This window comes from Triplophysa rosa, linkage group LG4 (assembly GCF_024868665.1).
Source record: "Triplophysa rosa linkage group LG4, Trosa_1v2, whole genome shotgun sequence".
In the NCBI taxonomy this organism is placed as follows: domain Eukaryota; kingdom Metazoa; phylum Chordata; class Actinopteri; order Cypriniformes; family Nemacheilidae; genus Triplophysa; species Triplophysa rosa.
Genome location: NC_079893.1, coordinates 21,856,601 through 21,878,286, shown reverse-complemented (window position 1 = coordinate 21,878,286; position 21,686 = coordinate 21,856,601). Strand labels below are relative to the sequence as shown.

General features: G+C 39.2%; 1 protein-coding gene across 3 annotated transcripts in view; it reads left to right on the top strand.

Annotated features, from left to right (window-relative positions):
- The window catches only part of gpm6ab (glycoprotein M6Ab), an 82,902-nt gene that overhangs the window by 16,887 nt on the left and 44,329 nt on the right, over positions 1–21,686 (top strand). Inside the window, exon 1 of one of the 3 annotated variants that reach the window (XM_057330771.1) lies at positions 17,766–18,097. The exons of 1 other annotated variant lie outside the window; for it this stretch is intronic. In XM_057330771.1, the coding sequence (XP_057186754.1) occupies positions 18,061–18,097 (37 nt within the window). In that variant the 5' untranslated portion in view covers positions 17,766–18,060. Of the gene's footprint in view, positions 1–17,765; positions 18,098–21,686 lie in introns of those variants that run through there. One more of the 3 variants, XM_057330768.1, reaches the window with a different exon arrangement.

Sequence of the window (21,686 nt, the reverse complement as noted above, 5' to 3'; positions counted from 1 at the left end):
TCACTAGCTGGCCTCCGTTACACTAGTAAATCCAAAATAATTCCATACCACAGATGATGCTTTTCGTTTTGGTACTAATTCTTGCATCTGCCCAGTACTTGACAAGTTATGCGATGTTCTTTTACATCTAACATCCTTGTTAGTCTGGTTGTTGTTAAGGCCACGCCCACATATTCATGATAGGCTGCTGATTTGCCACTGCTTCTAACGCGCAACAAACCTGCTGACATGCACAGAAAATAAGCAGTTGTAATCGCGGTTTTTAACGATTACATAATCCTTGGACCCGTAATCGTAATCTCGATTAGTTTTTCGATTAATTGTGCAGCCCTAAAACTATGCTTACTATAGTAAAAATATAGATAATTTTCATAAGGGCTTTTATTGAGATATCAGCAGATCATGCAAGCATGTACTTTTCTGAAAATATGCTCACAGGAATTGATAAGGGGAATTCAAATTTTAATCTCAAGTATCCGATTCCTATTCCTTTCGATTCCGATCCGATTCCTAGCCTTTCGATTCCGATTCCAAATTGGAATTGATTTTCGATTCCCAACCCTATTCAGAACGCAGCACCACACCTCGTCTTCCAACAGCCCAAAAGGGCTCATGTGACACCCCTTTTCATCTCTCTCCACTGGCTACCGGTTGAAGCCCGTATCAGATTCAAGTCACTAATGCTTGCCTACAGGACTATCACTGGATCTGCACCGGCATACTTTCGTACCCCATCAAGAAGCCTGCGTTCAGCAAACCAGCGGCGTCTCGTATTGCCTTCTCAAAAGGGCAGCGAATCGCTTTCCAGCTCATTCTCCTTCACAACTCCTTCCTGATGGAACATTCTTCCTAACTCAGTCCGGTCAACCACATCTCTCACAACATTAAACAAACTACTTAAAACCCATCTCTTCTGTGAATACTTGGCAGACAAATGAAAAAATAACCTCTCTCTTTCTCTCAACAGGTTTTGGTCTGGCTTTTGTTGAAACCAGTAACTTTGTATTAGCACCTATTGTATTATTGCTCCTGTATGACATATCGCTTATTGCTCCCTGAACTCTCTGTAAGTCGCTTTGGATAAAAGCGTCTGCTAAATGACTAAATGTAAATGTACTTGATCTAAGACGAGACTGACTCTAGAACTGTTAGAAGTAATGGGTTTAGACGGATAGTTTCAACCAAAATTGACAATGCTGCCATCATGAAAACATTTATGACTTTCTTCTTCGTCAAGCTGTGAATTGACAAATAAAGTCTCATAAAAAGAAGAAAGAAGAACATCAAACTGGTTTGAAGCAACATGAGAGTATGTAACAGTAATTTTAGAATGATGTTGGGGTGAACTATCCCTTTAAATGCCAAAAGATCCTTCAGCGGATGCACTGAGAATCCCAGCTGTAAAGAACATTTGTGTCCTGAACATAATGCTTTAAGAAATCATTTTACCTACACACTATGAAGGAAAATGCTTTTTCAACATTCAGCGATGTCAGCATGTTCTTTGAAAGCCTTCACAACCAGCAGTCGTAAATGTGTGTCTATGAGCCTTTGCATTCAGTCAGTGAGGTGTTACTGCCTCTTGACTGAGAGAGGCTATGATTTATTATTTAATTATGACAGTACACACGTGATTCATTCATGACATGCCTATAACCAACATCACTTCAGTCTTTCAGATCGATTCAGTTGTCAGCCATAAATAACAAAACAGAAAACAGGAAGGAGCAAATGAGATAATTTACCACCATCTTAAGATCACTCGCTGATCTGGGCAAACAAGATAACAGAGATTGAGCCTCCTTTTGTGGACCCATTTTTCTGCTCATCGTCACAGCATATATGAGGTCTAAAGCCCATCCATTCATTATTGGATTCTCTTTTACTTTGAACATTGGCATTTTGATTAATCTAAAACTGAGAGAGAATGCGAGATTTGTATTCTGTGCCAGTTTTTATCTGCGGTAGCAACATGATAAGGTGGTGGAGTGCAATCATATCCTTTGCTCCTTGTTTGCATGTGTTTCCATCTCTCTCCATCAGTAAGTGTGGATCTGTGAAGCAGTCTGTTGCCATGGTTACAGGCTAAAACTGAACCACACCGGAGCAAGTGATAAGCCAAGGATAATTTATAGTGCTCATTGTCAGCTGATTATGTGACATGGTATGTCACATATACAGGCCACACATGATTGCTCACTTGTTCATCCATTTGTTCACTCATTTTCCATACTGTAATTCTTACTGTACATTATGCCAATTCGGTTAATGATGTAAATAGTCAAGAAAAATAAAATACTTAATGAAGATGGAATTATTTCAATCTAATTTTAGTAGCTATGTTGAGCATTTAAGCAATTTTGTCAACTGAAAGGAATAGATCATTATTTTATCATTTACTCACCCTCATATTTTAAAGAATGTTGGTAACCAAACAATATTTCTTTTTGCAAAGAAAATATATTTATCCTGCACATTACCTGTCAAATATAAAATCATTTAGAATAATACATAGTTAATAAATTACAACATTGCAATATATTGAATAATATGAAAGTAATTGCCGCTTTTCATATACAGCATTGAAAAAATGTAAGCATTTTGTTCCAATATGGAAATGTATTATTTAAGAATTATATTTTACAGTGTATTCCCGTATATTTTGTTTCCTAAGGGTTGGACCACATTGACCTCTCTTGGAAACTAAATAATTTCTCTACGTACTTTTTTGTGTTCCACAGAAGAAAATCCTACAGGAAAGACATTAGGGTAAATGGATGCTGACAGAATTGTGTTTTTTTGTTTGTTATTTTTTAATGAAGATACTGTGTGTGCTTGGCAATACTAGCAATACATTGGCAATATACAAATTATTTTGGCAATATACCATTTGCAACTATACATTGGTTAAGTAAGGGATTTTGGAACTGGTTGTATGCCGAGAATAAACAAGACCCTCCAGTGCCAGGAACAGGCAATTTGGCTTAAACTTTTGTAATATAATGTCATATACTGTATTATAAAAGGACATATTTATATTTACGTAATTTATGTAATAGTAAACTGCCTGACAAAATTATTTGCAGCATCCAGGTTACCATGTTTTATTAGTTTTGCGCTGTTGTTATCTGGGAATATCATAAATTGAATTGTAGCGATTGGCCGATCAGAATTAAGTTTTCCAGAGTGCTTTGTAATAAGCAAATAAGCAATATATATCAGAGCACATTATGGGAATAAGATGGGCGGTGATTTTGATCATCAGAGCAAATGTGTGGAATTAGTCACTACACCATGCACTGTAAAGGTTTCAGCAGGTTTGCCAGTAACACACAAACGCAAATACGCACGCACGCACGCACGCACGCACGCACGCACGCACGCACGCACGCACGCACGCACGCACACACACACACACACACACACACACACGCACACACACGCACACACACACACACACACACACTTCTTTGTCCATGCATATTCGGATGTATCCGGGTCACAGAGCTTTGAACAAAGCTCACAGGGTTTTTTTACAGTTTGTTAAAATAAGATACCTCATTATTCATAACTCAGGTGACATCTCTCTCTTGCCTTAGGTCAAAATCTCAATCGTAATTACTCAAGTCTTCCTTTTCTTTTCCCTTTCCTATAACTGTAACTGGAAGCTTACCTAGAGCATCATTTTGACAAAAACAGTGCAACCAACCAATCAAACATGAAGTGCAGAAGAGCATGTACTGTTTATTAAATAGAGAATAGTGCAGGCTCAAAATAGACAGGAATCAAATCACATTGCATATGTATTACAGTAGCTTTTATCTCTCCTGTATGCAATGGTTTGCCACTTATACTGTAAAGGGTGAGCCAATTGCTGGACTGTTATAACCTCTGCCGTAATCACCGGCCTCATTTGGCTTCATGATTGTCAAGACAGACATACCAGACAAACTGAGCCATTGCCATTAGAATTATTATTGTAGATATCATCATCTAGAGTAAGAGCTCTTTTATGGGCGTGGTTGCAGACATTTATATTTAAAGGCTTTGAAGATCAGGAATTGTGAGAAAAATGTTAAAGGTTTAGTAAATATCATTACCTCTGTATTGAAAGCATTGCGTCGATGACGCACTTGAATTACACAAGACTAAATAACTGAGTTTATACAGATGATCGTGCTCAAAAGTTTACATCCCAATAGTTCCGATTAAGGTGTATAATTTCTTCCATGATCTTTATTTCTTCTATGATGTTTGTAGCACAGATTTGGACATTGTTTTTCCTTGTTAACATGTGTAGACATAGAGTACATTTACAGTGCAAGTATGGGTTCCATTCCCATTGAGCACACATACTGTGCTAAAAACATACAATTCACGGTAAAAGCTTTAGATAGAAGTGTCTCCTAAATTTTGAAATAACATCTTATATCTACATAAACCCACCAAATCATGTTTTGCTTAGCATATCTTCTAAGGTATGTGCCATTGTGTCTGTAGCAGGAGATTGACTAAACATCAGTGCTGTACAGTAATGGTAATGCCATCTGTTGGATACAATCCTCTGGAGAGCTTGTTTAAAGTGCACAGCTAACAATTTGTGTATACCATGTGGAAATAGGTCATCTATAGAATGGGCTTCTTTCAGTCCACACATCTATGGGAGACCATCAGTGATCGTCCTCAATTCTGAGGCAAACAAGGAGAATTGACCATCAGACATAAGCACACATTCAGTGCTCACATTGAATCACAGACATGATCAAAGATGTTGAATCACTCATACATACTCAAGGGACAAACTCATTATCATGGGAAAACAATTTTGAGTGTGTTATCAAAGCACCAGTACAGCATTAAATGTATTTACAGTATGATCTCATCTAGGGAAAATCAATAGACAACAGTCAACATGGATGATATACACATTTATTGTAGCATTAAAAATCCATTTAGTGCACAGTAGATATTTCTCTCCTCTAGGCGATAGCGTTGGGAGTAAGATCAACATCATGACTGGCATGCAGTTGATGTGACTCCTCCCACCGAGCGCTGCATTCATTGTGCTGCTGTTTGGGTAGAGCCAGTTGGCAAGAGAGACCAGAGATATAGTGAAGATAATAGAGAGGTTAAAGAATGTGGGGTTATGAATGAGTATACGATCCTTTTCCAAGTGCTATTTTAAGTATCAAGGGAATCCTTAGCTGTAGCAACACAGGCGCAAGAGAGAAAGAACTGGGGAGGGGGTTTTGAAGGGTCTGTCTTTTCTCACAGCATCATCTTAAGGAAACATCCGGGTTATTTTGAATTTAAAGATACATTTTACACCATCAAACAGTTTGCAAATTAGGAAACATACAGAAATCACACTACAACCACTACAACAGTATACACAAAGTATACTTTGCACACTTGTATAATACACCTGCACAGTTCCTTCTGTGTTTTGTAAGCTCCACCCACAGGAAATACGTCAGTAGTCCTAAAGTCCTTTTAGGGAAGTAGGGGCACACTGCCGCAATGTTTGCAATGCCTTTAGGTAGCTATTTCAGTCATAGCAATATCAAAGTTCAATTTACTTGAATGGAGGAAGACTAAAATCTCTACTAGTGCTTGCTAATCACAATTCAACAACATATTTCTGACCAACACACTTGGCAAAACTGCTTAAATTGTGAAAAAAATGCTTAGTATTGTCAGCTTTTCTATCATTATTCTTTATTGACTGATGATTGGGCCGCTTGTACTAGAGCGGCCATTTTAAAAGTTGCATTTTAAACTCCATTCATACCCTGCGTCCCAAATTGCATACTATTCATCCTAATTGGTATTCGGAAATTCTATTAGTATCCATAAAGTTCTCGGATGGTCTACTGTTTTTGGTGAAAAATCATAGTGCACACGGCTGATATTACCCGCAGAGTTTTGTTGCACTACACAGCATTGATAAATGAAATGCATGATGCATAACTGAATCAATAAATTAAGTATACAGTAAACATTACATGACAAATATTAAATGACAAAATGTTTAAATGCAAAAAGGATCACGGCAAAAACGTCACTTCCATCATGCGCTAGTATGTCCCAGTGTGTGCATAGTTTGCTATGCACTCAAAAGTACCTACTATTCCGACACAAAAGTAGTACTTACTATTATGACATAGTATAAGTAGGCAAATTGGGATGCAGGATTTGTATTGTGCATCTTGTTAAAGGGGTCATAGGGCGCAAATACATGTTTTTCTGTGTCATTGGTGTGTTATAATGTGTCAGTGTTAGTGAGACCAGCAGGGGGTGCTCACCCTGTGGTCTGTATGGGTCCTAATGCCCCAGGATAGTGATGGGGACACTATACTGTAAAAAGCACCGTCCTTCGGATGAGACGTTAAACTGAGGTCCTGACTCCCTGTGGTCATAAATGATCCCATAGCACTTCTCGTAAAGAGAAGGGGTGTAACCCTGGTGTCCTGGCCAGATCCCCTCGACTGGCCCTTGTCAATCATGGCCTCCTATTAATCCCCACCCTCTGAATTGGCTCTATCTCTCCCTCTCCTCTCCACCTATAGCTGGTGTGTGGTCAGCGCACTGGCGCCGATGTACTGTGGCTGCTGTCGCATCATCCAGGTGGATGCTGCACACTGGTGGTGGTTGAGGAGAGACCCCCCTCATATGATTGTAAAGCACTTTGGGTGTACAGCAATACACAGAAAAGCGCTATATAAATACCTCATTCATTCATTCATTCATTCATAAGTTGCCCATGCATGTATTAGACATGTAAAATTGCAAAAATTAAAGTGTCGGAACAAAAGATGCATTCTATCTAAAAGCGAGTGCTCACCCAGACCTACCTGAAACGCCTCGTGTAACCACACCCCCACAAATCTACATAAGTTCGTGGTCTGAGTTGACTAAGACCGCCCAAATGTATATGCAACTGAGGTGGGTGTACCTGTCAGTACAATTGCTTTGGAACCTGGTAAGAGGCTTTACATTTACGTCCGTCACACACTTGCAGTATTCTACCAATCACTACGCACTGATTAACTGGCCAATCATAGCACACCTCGCTTTTCAGAGCGATGAGCTTTATTAAAAATCTGCGCGTTTCAGAGAGGCAGGGCAAAGAGGAGATACAAACATGCACGGTAGGGGTAAAATACAGCGTTTTTGAACCTTAAATCGTGTATACACATTGCATCACATTTAAAACAAACGATAATATTCGTTTTAGCCTTGTCATATAACTCCTTTAATATTTATTATTATAACCAGATGTTGCTACAGCTCGAAAAGTAGTCTAACTTCAAAATGCTATTAAGGCGCCCTTACAGCTCAAGTAACAAATATTTAAACTTTATAATTCATGTGTTTCTGCTTTTACTAAAGGGCATGTCTAAGTTACTGTGGTGGTTATCAACAGCATGCCACGGGCGCTTTCATGGACATTAAATTCGCAATAACCCAGTATATTACTTTATTCAAGGCTTAGTTGTATCCTGAGTATTATACAGGCAAGCAGTGCACTACATTATGCACCCCGTACTCATAAACCATCCTCAGACCATTCAAACTTAATTTTACAGCTCTTTTGATTATATGAAGCTCTAGTACAAAGTACAAAGTGATTGTTTTTTATTTCAGACCTTCCTGTACCAAATCAACAACAAAAAAACAAATATTGTCCTGAAACTGTCCTGTAGCTCTTGCATAGTGCATCTGTAGTGCATCTGTTTGGTTCTTGTCTTAAAACATCTTTCAATCAGTGTTGTATAATAGGCACACAGATGTGTAGAGAGAACTTGGAGAAACTGTTGTTGTGTTGGTTGTGTAAGTAAAGCTCATCTGTTCCCATTTCTCTGTAAGTATACATAGACACAATTAAAAGCACTAACAAAATAATTATTTAATCATTGACATATTAAAACAGAGTAACAGAGTAGTGTCTAACGTGATCCCATTCTCCTTCCCCCCTCTCTCTTTAACTCAAACCAGAATGAATCACAGCATAAATCTGTCAATAAAGATTATTATGCACACTGGGCTAATTTATTGAGGTATGGCCTAATTTGATTTGTGTTGCCAAATGAGAATAATTGAAATCTATCTTGTCTAGAGAGTACTGAGACTAATGAATTGGATTTTGTGGTTTGAATCATATACGCATATGGTCTCATTTTACTATAGACAGAGAAAATCTGAGGAGTCTAAAATCAAGGGAAGAAAATAGTTTAAAAGATGTTTATGCTTTTTTGCATTTAAGGGGTACACTTTGTAATATTGTGTGTGCCAACCAACAACCTTTGCGATGTGAATTTAGTGCTGTAAAGAAAGAGAAATACAGCAACCAAATTGTTGCTTTTGTGAAATGACCCATTGGAATCATAAGAAAGTCACCCAAAAATAAATTTTTAACAGATTGCTGTTATAATTTCTGGACTGTTTTACAGCACTCTAAAAAAAATCATAGTTTTTGGTTATTTTTATAGTTTTTCACGTATAATGTAAATACGGTATAAAAATATTTAATTACAGAAAAAGACCGCAAATTTACAAGAAAACCGGAAAATATATAATTTTACAGTAAATTTTTTTTTACGGTTTAAAATAACAATAAAATAACAGCCCCAGCTGCCAAAAAAAATTACAGTGTAACACAGAAAAAATTAAGTGATTTGCATTATGCAAATAAAAATGTGGGGAATTATGATTACTGTTTTTATGTCTCGCAAAAGCTTGTTTTTATTATTTTGGGTGAAACATGAGCAAGGCAGGTTTACGGTTTGTGAGATTCAGCCAATAATAGACACTATGTTCAAGATTCATGTAGTCAGTGAGAATTGAAACAGATGTGTGTTATGCAAGCACCTGCAGGAACTGCAGAGGGTTATTTCTTTGAACTTTGGTTTGATTAATTTGAATCATTACCGTGCTGCAGCCCAGCAGGGTAGAAAGCTGACAGCTCAGAGAGGAAACACAACAACAACAAAAAGCTCTTTGCATCTACCTCAACCGAACACGTCAAGACTTTTAATATTCTAAGCCGCTCAGGATGCTCATCAATAACTATGCAGGCAATAATGATTACAAAACATTTCAGAGATAAAAAAATCTAGGATGGAAAGAGTTCTTCTTCCCCTGAGCGTGTACTCCACCAGCTAATTTCCATTTTGGAAATCAGCAATCCTGAGTTAATATTCCCATCTTTTTCTATACATTTTAGTCAGCAATTCTGCCATATTTTAATAAACTATGACTCTCATATCAGGATATCATCATGCAAAAGCCCAAACAGCATCACACCGTCCTATTCCTCTGTGTTCCTCAAAAGCTCAAACTGGATTTTAGATGGTGACAGCTTTCCACTCTTTATAATAAATGTGCAGGCCCAATTCTGTCACTTCCTCACTACTCCAGGCATTCTGATTGGATGCGAGCCATGGGAGCAAGAGCATGTGGGGGTTATCATCACCTCATCTACAGTATGTGATGTCACTGTGTGGCAGAAACATATGTTGTGTCATTACTAGTGTGATGTAAAAACCAGTGCTGAAGAAAACAGTGTTGTTCTTGAAGGGGTGGGGTTTCCCCTGTAATCTGGAAATTTAAGACAGCCTTCAGAAATGTGAATCATTACCAGGAATGTCTGTAACGAGGGACTCTATGATATATCCTATTCATTGGGTGGCCATAATGTGTGTGGAGAAAGTAACAGATAGTGTCTGAATGTGCGCTGTACAACCTTTGTCTGCTCTGGTATGTCCAGCAAATCGATAACTTTTCTTGTAGTATTTCAGCGGTTTGTGGCAGAGAGATACAAAACAGTAAAACATTCCAGTGCTGTTCTCTATCATTTTCTTAATCATTCTGCTTATGGCAGTGTGACCCGGTTAGAAATTTGTAAAACGGCACACAGCTCTCTGTATAAAGTCCCAGAGTTCACAACTAATTGCACAGCAAAAACCAAAGGAACAGTCCTCTGTCTTCTGAGATTGAATTGTGTCACTGCACAGATATTAATAATGTCTTACAAGGTGCCCAGGAGCAATGTGGACTCTACAGTTATGAAACTTGTAAAGAGATTCTTAGAACTAGCTGGCTGTCCAAATTTGATATTGATGTTCACAAAAAAACCCCAATTACCAACTTTGGAGAACTCCTCCTGTGCAGAGGGAAGAACAACAAACTATACCTGCAGAAAACATCAAGGTGTGGAGATGTTGTTCAGAAACAGCAGATGGAGGGCAAAATTCAGCTGTGCAAAGCTAGTAGAACCTTTCCTAAAAACCTGTGGATGAAAGATCATCAAAAGATTCCAGCTGTATTTTTATTTTGCATAAACATTCCAAAAATGACTGCACAAACAGTCTGAATATTTATTCCAGTTTGAGATTTATTTAGGATATACAGCTACGGAAAAAATTGAGAGACCATTTATTTTAATTTAATCAGCATTTCTAGATGTATTGTGGCCATTCCAGTCCAGTGTCTGTTGAATTTCAACAAAATCAAACCTCAGGAGTGACATAAAGTCATCCAACAGTAATGTGAAAGACTGCCAGCATGACAAGACACATGGAAACTGTGAGAAAAATCAAGGTTATCATGTAACAAAATAATTTTGAACTTTTCCTAAATACATTTACAAATTAGAATGTTGTATTAAAAGTGAATGTGAACTTTGCTTCTTTGCAGTATTTGAGGTCTGAAAAAATACAGAGCGTATTTTCTGTCATTTTGACCTGTTTCTCCAATTTAAATTTTCTGCAAATAGAAACAATATTTTTATTTGAAACTTGGGAGAAATATTGTTAGTAGTTATCAGAATGAAACAAAAACAATCATTTTACCTAAACACTATAATTGTAAAATGAGGTCTAATTTTTTCCACGGCTGTACATTTAGCTTTACAGGCAAACTCTGACATGGGATATTTTATGTAAATTTAATGTTGTTAAAAGGGTTTCAACATTTTGAAGAAAGAACAAACATACAGTTCTTTGAAAGCCAGTGTTATTTACACTCACGAATTTGGCAGATGCTTTTATCCAAAGCGACTTACATTGCATTACACTATACATTTGTACCGGAGCATGTGCAATCCCTGGGATCAAACCCATGACGTTGGTGTGGCTAGCGCCACGCTCTAACCTGTCACGAATCGGGGATGAGAGACACGGATACACAGACAGAGGACCCAAGTGCAGACAGGGTAAGGGGTAAACTAGACTTTTAATAAATAACAAAACATACAAAACAAAGACCCACGTGGGGGTAAAATAAACTGTAAACATGACATATAACAAGAACAAGGACTTACTACACTAAACTAGAAATAACATCTATTACATACTACAAAAGACTAGGCTACACTTAACAGGACAAGAACTCACCCACACGAAACACGACAGAGTACAATGAACCGACACAAGACAGAGAACACAGGGGCATTAAATAAAGGGACAAATCAAAGGGGAACAGGTGTGGGGTATGAACAAATAAACAGTCAAAACGAGGGATACAAAAGGGCGGGAACACAGACAAGACACCGGAGAGTGGAAGGCCAATAGGGACAAAACGCCACTTTCCACATAAAACAAGAGGTTCTGTCATGGTTCTGCCACTAAATCAAGAAAAGCAAGACAAGGTGGGGCAGAACCATGACACTAACCACTGGGCTACAGGAAAGCTGTGTAAATCACAGTAGACGTCAGTGAATTTTACAAACACACCATCACCATTTGACTCACAGAGCTGCCTGCAGTTAGGAGAAACAATTTTATGATAACAAGACATTTCAGCTAATCTTCTTAAAACTCTAGCCAGCTGGCAGCATGTACCACAATCCATGTTAATGATTTACCCAGCATCCACATTTGACTCTTAACATTAGAGCTGTTCCAGTTTAATATTATAAAGAAATATGTGTCATATATTAACAATCAGTAGTCTTACATTTGATCAAAGGATTATTCTATTGCAATAAACAGCTTCGAAGGCATTAGCTAGGCCTAGTTTTACAGGAATGTGAGTTTTTGTCTGTTGCAGTGAGCAGCTTGTATGAGTCACCCCTCATGAGCATCTCAGCCAATCAGAAAGCAAATGGCAGGTTGGGAGGTAAAGTAGAATTTCTACCACAGTGATTACGTCCACTACAAGAAAAAAATGCACACAGCGTTCTTAATGTCAGCAACAGGAGCCCATAGAAACACAAACACGCTTATACAAAAGACTCTGAGAATCTTAAAAGTAAATTCTTCTAATAGGAAAATTTACATTTATTTTGCAATTATTTATTTTTTGCCTGATTTCAATGTTATTAATTAATTTAATATAAAAGCTCCAAATATTTATGCTCATTTGCTCACGTTAAAACACATGCATTATTAGTTATTTAAAAAAAATAACTTTCTTATGTTGCTTAAGATTTCCAGTTTCTTCTTTGTGGGCGTGGCCATTTTCTTCGTGGCATTGCAACCTCATAGCTCTTTCTTGTTGCTAGGTTCTTAGAGCTGTTGACAGAAGTGTGACAACAATTGTTCCATTATCAAGCCGCTAGCTAGTGTCACTGACACTGATAAAAGCAAAGCCTTCTTTTGAACAGCTGGAGGTGACAGGGGCCTCTAACATATACTGACTACATTTTCATCATGGGTTTTGGCTACCATGATGTCAAAATGAAATCAGATTCCTGCTGTCCTTGTTCACTTTAGCTACATTCAAATTTGAGGTCCTTGTTCATGAAACACAAGCAAAAAAAAACATTCAACTTGGCACTTACAAATTCCTTATGCCTGTATTTTATTAACAAGGCCATTTGTTTGTTTAAACTCCAGAGAAGGTTATCGAATGTTAACTAATGCCTGTATCGTATAGCGCTGTGCTAAAGACTTGCTGAGTGCCAGATCACTTTATCAGACACCTGTTAGCGCCTCATCAATAATCCTATCACTTTCAAACACTAGACAGACATTCAATTCAATTTTATTTATATAGTGCTTTTCACAATGTGCATTGTTCCAAAGCAGCTTTACAGGAGAAAACAAGAAAAACTGAAAAACACAAAAAAGATAAAACACAGCACAATGCATGGTGTTTATAGAACAAGCAAGATTATTCTAGTAAATAATATCTAATAAATGCTTTATTTAGCATAGGTTTATTTATTTATTTAGTGAATGCTTGGCTGAAAAGATGTGTCTTTAAATGATGTTTTATTAACAAAGTTCAGGAGGAGTACGTGCAGATAACTAACCCTCCTCTGCCCCAACTCCTCCCCATCAGCCTATTTTACCGCAGCATAACAGGGGGAAAGACCCGAGTCCGGGCACACACCAGGCTTGGGGCCCTCTCCCCGGACAAGAGGCGAGCCCTCTCCCCGGGACAGCACACCAAATACGCATAATATCCGTCCCCCATCTGTAGTTACTATATGCGAGGTGAACTCGTGAATCTAGATTTAAATTGGGAGAGTGTGTCTGGCCCTCGAATAGTATCGGGAAGGCTATTCCAGAGTTTAGGTGCTACGTATGAGAAAGCTCTACCCCTTTGGTGGATTTAGTTATTCTAGGTGTTATCAAAAGTCTGGAGTTTTGAGATCTTAGAGAGCGTGTTGTAGAGTGGTAGAAGCTCTGTTATGTAGGTAGGGGCTAAACCGTTTAAGGTGTCATGGGCGTGGAGGTGAGACACGGACAGAGGACCCAGGCGCAGACAGCGGGTAAGGGGTTAACAAGACACATGAAACAAATGACGACACACAATGAACAAGCACAGGACAGAATACACAAGGGCATTATAAGGGATCAAAATCAAGAGGGACAGGTGCGGGGCATGAACTAATAATTATCACTAAGGAGGAAACAAGAGGGCAGGAACAATGACGAGACCTGGAGAGTATGGAAGGCAATCAGTGCCTAAATGCCCCTCTCCAAATGAACCAAGGGTTCAAGAGTCCAAGGGGGTAGTCCAAACACAAAAGTCCACACAAGGACACGGACTGGATTGCTGGCTGACACGGACAGGATTGCCATCTTACACACGGACTGGATTGCCGGCTGACACACGGACTGGATTGCCGGCTGACACACGGACTGGATTGCCGGCTGACACACGGACTGGATTGCCGGCTGACACACGGACTGGATTGCCGGCTGACACACGGACTGGATTGCCGGCTGACACACGGACTGGATTGCCGGCTGACACACGGACTGGATTGCCGGCTGACACACGGACTGGATTGCCGGCTGACACATGGACTGGATTGCCGGCTGACACACGGACTGGATGTCGGTGGCTGGGCAGCGCTCTCTGGCAGCTGGGCAGCATTCTCCGATGGCTGGGCAGCGCTCTCTGGCAGCTAGGCAGCAACTAGGACACCGGCTGGATCGCCGGCGGGACAGGAACAACACATAGGACGGGGTGTTGACTGGACAGGCCAGGGTACCAGCCCGGCAGCCTCGACCCTGGACGGGAACCCGGCGGCCTCGACCCTGGAAGGTAGCCCGGCGGCCCCGACTCTGACAGGGAGTCCGACGGCCTCAACCCTGGAGGGGAACCCGGTGGCATCAACCACCCCGGAAGATCCCTCTGTTTGCTGGTTCATTCTGTTTAGAAACATGCTAAACAATCTGTCAGAAAAGCAGAAAAACCCTTAAAAGATTTACACAAACACATAATTCTAAAGCCTTATGACATAAGGCTTTATAAGTAATTAAAAGAACTTTAAAGTCTTTAAAGGGTTGATAACATTGGGGTTATGTGATCATATTTTCTGGACCTGGTTAGAACTCTGGCAGCTGCATTCTGAACTAACTGTAGTTTGTTTATTGATGCTGCAGGACAACCACTAAGTAGTGCATTACAGTAGTCAAGTCTTGAGGTCACAAATGCATGAATAAGATTCTCTGCGTCAGCAACACATAAAATATTTCGTAATTTGGCAACATTTCTAAGGTGAAAGAAGGCTGTTTTTGTGACATTTGAGATGTGATTTTTAAATGACAGGTTGCTGTCTAATATAACGCCTAGGTCTTTAACGGTATTTGTTGGAGTAACAGTGCAGCCTTCAATTTGCAGGTTATAATCCGAAATATTCTGCTCACGTGTCTTTGGTCCCATAAGTAATATTTCTGTTTTATTAGAATTTAAAAGAAGGAAATTACAAGTCATCCAATGTTTTATATCTTCGATGCACTCTGCCAATTTGGATAGCTGGAAGGAATCATCTGGTCTTGATGAGATATATAGCTGAGTATCATCTGCATAACAGTGGAAGCTAATTCCATGTTTTCTAATAATGTTTCCAAGGGGCAGCATGTATATGGAGAATAACAAGGGTCCTAAAACCGATCCCTGAGGTAATCCATAATTTACTTGCGTTAGATTTGATGATTCCCCATTTAAATGGACAAATTGATGTCTGTCTGATAAGTAAGATCTGAACCATTGTAGTGCCTGTCCCTGAATACCGGTATAATTGTGTAGTATTTTAGAAGTATTTTATGGTCTACAGTATCGAACGCAGCACTAAGGTCGAGCAGGACTAGGAGTGAGATGTTACCTTTATCTGATGCTATAAGCAGGTCGTTTGTAATTTTAACGAGCGCAGTTTCAGTACTATGATGCAGTCTAAAGCCTGACTGAAATTTTTCGTGTATGTCATTATTTTGTAAGAAAGAGCACAACTGAGTGGACACTACTTTTTCTAGTATTTTAGACAGGTAAGGAAGATTTGAAATCGGTCTATAGTTTCCTAGTTCATTGGGGTCTCAGTTTGGTCTCTTGATAAAAGGCTTAATGACGACCAGTTTAAAGGGTCCTGGGACATGGCCTAGATTAATTGACGAGTTGATAATGTTATAAATGGGCTCAATTGCAACGGGTAATAACTCTTTTAATAATTTTATTGGTATGGGGTCTAATAAGCATGTTGTAGGTTTAGAGGTTGCAATAATTTTAATGAAATCTTCCTGCTTTATAGGTGAAAAACACTGTAGCCTTTCTTTTGGGTCGATGGTTGGTACTAATTCATAGGACAGACTTGGAGGTTGAGTTTTTACTATTTTGTCTCCTATGTTTTCAATTTTCTCTGTAAAAAAATTCATGAATTCATTGCTACCAAGGTGCAGCGGAATAACCAGGTCAGGTGATGTCTGTTTATTTGTTAATTTAGCAACTGTACTAAATAAAAACTTGTATTGTTTTTGTTAGTTTCTATGAGGTTACGGAGGTGCTCAGCCTTTGCTGCTTTTAGTGCCTTTTTATAACAGTTTGCACTCTCTTTCCACGCAATTTTAAAGACCTCTAATTGGGTTTGTTTCCATTTGCGCTCCAGTTTACGTGTTTCTCTTTTAAGGGCGCGAGAGGTACTATTGTACCATGGTGCTACGTTTTTCTCATTAATCTTTTTTGACTTCATAGGTGCGACAGCTTCTAATGTATTAGAGAAAATAGTGCCCAATTTGCTGGTCATCGAGCGATTCTGTATTTATTGGTATGGTTATTAAAGGAGTCAGATCTGGCAAGCTCTTTGCGAAACTATCTTTAGTAGTCAAGGTAATTGTTCTACCCTGTCGATAACGAGTTAAACGGCTGATTTCTGCAGTGCGTAGTACATGTTATAAGATCGTCATCGCTTTGAAGTAGGCTATATATTGGTTAGATCGGCTCCGTGAGATATAATCAAGTCTAGTGTATGATTAAATCGATGAGTGGGTCCATTGTTGCGACACCACCACATCGACCAATGCATGCATATAACAGTAGCTTGGTGGGTACACTCATTTAGACCGTAATAATCATTTGGTTTAAGCCAGGTTTCGGTAAGGCAAAGTATATCAAAACTGTTGTCTGTGATCATTTAATTTACAATAACTGCCTTTGAATTTAGTGATCTAATATTAAGTAGGCCGAACTTTATGAGTTGGTTTTGGTCGTTTATTACATTGTCTTCAGGTTTAATCACGATCAGATTTTTCTCTGAGTTTTGTCTAAATTATTATTTTGTAGTATTATTCGGGGGTCAGATAAGGTCTCTATGCATTTGGAAGCAGTAACATTTATAACAGTTGAGTGGGAGGAACACAGACTATGGTTAAAGTTTTGACTTACCGGTGGGAGACGTAGTCAAACGGTGCGTAACGTCTTTGAGATGTTGTCAGACAGAAGAACCGCTCCGATGCTGCTGTGGTGCAGGCCGTCGGGGCGGAAGAGCCTATAGGTCGCTCCCAGAATAGATCAAAATTATTAACAAAGTGCAGCTCCTGTTCAATACACCATGACATCAACCATTTATTTAGCGCAAATAGTCTACTGAACTTTTCATTCCCAGGAAGCGGCCCTGACACGACGATCCTCGCCGTGGGCGATGCGTTGCGTACCGTCTCGATCAGACGCCTGAATCAGACATTCAATTGTACGTCTCTAAACCCAGAGAAAGAGGTGCATCGTTGCCTGTGGTGTATGACAACATACTTTGAGCCCTCCAAACCATTGTCTACTGCCTGATGGTATTGTTCGAGAAATTAAATGTATCCATGAAATTGAAATTTCCAATATGCTCACTATATATTACTGTCTGACAGTGTATAGAACAGGGTAACAATACGTGTGTATATTGGAGGCTGCATGATGGAGGGAGGGGGCCCTGCTGGTTACTAGGATACACCCATCCATCTGTTAATGCGAGCCGAGGAGTTGTTTCAATGCGGTGCGTTAAAAAATAACTCAGATTCTTCATTCTCTGCATTGCCAAGGTTCAAAGCGGCGCAGATCGTTCCTTACCACTATTAAACATTCTGGTATAAAAAGGCACTTAAAAGAAGGCACACTTTCTTGCGATGGACAGCTTTTGAAAGACAGGTGCAGATTGTGTTGAGTGATAGCTGCGGTAGCACAGCGGATCTAAGGAGCGCCTCTTTCCCCGATCCACCGCCAAGCGCGCGCGCACGCACGCCCGCGCTCATCCACACACGCGCGCTCCATCTCTCAGCCGCGTTTACAGACGCTCCTCAGCTTGAACGCTTTGTTGCATTTTATCCACTTTTATAATCCGCGATGGAAGAAAACATGGAAGAGGGACAGACACAAAAAGGTAACGTGTTACATTATCTCGTGCAGTTCTCTCTTTTCACATTTTTTATCATGCACGTTTATCTTTGCGTTAATGCGGACGTGTTTATCATCTCAATCTGACGCTATTGACGGCGACCGCCAATAATTACGTGTAATTTATTTTGTACACTCGCGCAAATTATCTTATTGTTATAGGTGCCGCAAAATTTGCAGCGATGTTGATAAAGATCTGTGTTTTTTTATTAATTGATGCTGGTGTGGCTTCAAGTGAAGCAGTCAGTCTATGCGAAAAGCTTTTTTAGAGTGCGCATTTGTGTCTTTTTAGGCTTGTCTAAATGGATAATGAGGGTTCTCTTTCATTTTCCCTCTCATTCTTTATTTCAATCATTAGGCTGCTCTCGTTATCACCACAATGCAGCCTTTGCAAAACAGTCACCAGGTCAAATTAGATTACCGTGGTTGCCTTTGTCTCTCAAAGTGTAGGTTTTATGAGATTGTCACTCATCTGATTAAAAGCCTATCTTTGTGTGTGATGTGATGTGTGCTTTGCTTACGGGGTGTGTGCAGTGAGAGGGTGTCTATTGCTGCACGTATAGAGAATGTGGTATAGAATATATCACCCTGTTTTTTTTGAGCACTCAGATACAAGAATGTTGGGCTCATTCAACTTCCTGCTGAAATGAATTTAAATACTGTAAATGGAGGATGTTAAATTTATCTCCTGCAGATGGTTTGTTTACTCCTAAATGTGTCCGCAAGGATGTCTCTCCTACTCAAACGCCCACACCCCCTGCTTTCGTTTCTGAATAATTGCCATAGTTGAAGGAGTTGGAGAACAATGGAGGACAAATATAAGGTGGGGCTGTGGGTGAACTGAGACTAATGTCAGTTGCCATGGTATGAGTGGATATGTGTCATAAAAATGGTGCTTATGAACAACTGCGGTTCTTTGAGTTACGGCACCGCTGACCCACTTCTGATTGAGAAAGAGAGAGAAAACGAGAGAAAGCGAACCATGACGGCTATGAGCGTGTAGAATTATCAAAAAAAAAAAAACATATGCATCCTTAAAGGAATTGTTATAGTTTTAGATGTGGATATCTAACAAGCTGATGATGGAAACTGTATATAAGAGGTTTATATGAGCTAGTTGGTATTCAGTTCGGAGGAGAGTTGGAATCCGCCACTTTAAATAGAAAATGCGTTGGTTATAGCTGATGCTGGTTGTAAGTGCGAACACCCACAACAAGACTCCTTGCGCACAGCCTACAAAAGCCATTCAACAGATGCACAATCGTTCGGCGTTTCCTGTGAAAATCAATTATTTCCACTTCAATCATGTGAGGAAAGACAGTGCAATAGCTGTGCTTAAAGAGTGCCCACAGGGACAGGTAGTGAGAGATACTCTCAGACCGAGTTCTCCATCTTTGTCGCTCTCTCTCTTACTCACTCATTCCCTCTCAATGAATTTCAGCTTTCTAGTCTTCAGTGACATTTCTCAATGGAAATGAAGACATCAGTGTAAAATAATTAGAGTAGAAGTTGTTAGTATGGCATGGGAAGATGATGGTTAGAGAATGTGCAGACACATAAAAACATTGATCTTGCTGTGGATTACGTTATTTAAAATATTTAAGCTGCTGATTTTGCTCAATACTTCCAACAGTGGGATTCTGACACGTCCGTAGCCTTGGATGAAACTGGCTGGTTGTGCCGGTTAAGACAGATAAATCATTCATCTTCAGCAGATGGCAAAGTGCTCTGGATTAATTCTCATCTTTACCGTTGATAAGTGGATCAGCAGGCAGATAAACTTCTGCCGTAGCTTTCCCCTTTCGATACATACAAAAGCATTTTGTGTCTTTGTGTGACTGTGACAGTTTTGTTTTAACACAGACACACTTTGTTAGATATTGAGAGACTATGTGTTACAATATGATTCACATTGAAATTGGAAACATACCACTGTAGCATTTTGTCAGACGTTGAGATATTGGATTTAGATTTGCCGGAATCATAAATCAAAAAAGTAATTACACTATTTTCAATGCATAGATTAAGCCTTGGTTTAACCTGCAAGCAGTTTTGGGATGGAAACTGTATCGATCTTGGGACATGCCACAGTGCATAGTGAAATTAAATACTGTGGACTGCTCTTGTTATTTCTTTGAGGCCATCATTCAAATGTTTCAATTAACTGCATGGAGTCTAATGTGTAAGAAGGGAAATCGATTCTCTGCACTTTGATTGGTAGATTTTTATGCTCATTTACATTATTTAGTCGTTGCTGTGAAGCACTACAGACTGGATAAATCACATTTCACAAGGGCTCTGTGAAAAGGGTTAAAGAGTCAGTCACCCACAAAGCAGGGCTGCCTGGACCTCCAATATATCACTGTCATGGAATAAACTAGAAAGGCAGTTTTAAGTGAATTCCAAAAGAGGAGAACATATGTAATGGTTTTTATGTTTTTAAGATTTGTTAGGGTGGCTGCTGATAGTGATAGTTCACCCAAAAATAAAAATTCTGTCATCATTTAATGACCCTGTTGTCATTTCAAACAGACTGTCTTTCTTCTGCAGAACACAAAAGAAGATATTCTGAAGAACGTTGTTAACTGGTCCCCATTCACTTGCATTGGTTTTGCGTCCATACAGTACGTAGAAGTCAATGCCAGTGCTGTTCGGTTACCGACTTTCTTCAAAATATCTTCTTTTGTGTTCTGCGGAAGAAAGAAAGTCATAAAGGTTTGAAATGACAAGAGGGCGAGTAAATGATGACAGATTTTTTTATTTTTGGGTGAACCATCACTTTAAAGGAGCACAGCAAAATATTCCTATGTTCACTGTTTGAAATTAAATGGTGGAATAGACCAGAGAAACTACATCCTGGTAAGCGAAACCTACTTCAATGCTCTCTTGAAACTTAGACTGCACTACACAGTGATTATATTTAGGCATTTTAAGTCTTTTACTGTAATAATTTTTATGGCTCAGGGAGTCAATAGATGCAGTCTCTGCACTCTTACCTATTCCCACAACACTATATGTAGACTGTTATAAGAAGTGTTTTGTGTTGTGAGGTTTGTGTTCGAAGCATGTTTGAAAAGATTTTCTTTTAGTGACAGAAAATGAACTTTGAAGTAGGTTTGAAATGAGATTATCTGTGTACTGATCGTTTAGTTCTGTTATTGTATTTTTCGGTCAAGTTGTACCTTCAAAACAATGAAAGCTCTGTGTGCTCATTTAAAATTTTCCTCGCTTCATCAACGTTCCCCTCTGGGCTGGGATTTTTTGATAGATGACCTGGGCTGTTTCTGTATAAACATATCATTTTACAATGGAATTGTGCACGTATTTTTGTGTTCGTGTCACGTCTCACTCTAAAAAATAAAGGTGTTAAAAGGTTTTTCACAGCGATGCCATAAAACCATTTTTGGTTCCACAAAGAACCATTCAGTCAAAGGTTCTTTTAAGAATCATCTCTTTCTTACCTTTTTATAATCTGAAGAACCTTTTTACGCCACAAAGAACCTTTTGTGAAACAGAAAGGTTCTTCAGGTGTTAAAGGTTCTTTATGGAAACATTTAGACCAAAAAGGTTCTTCT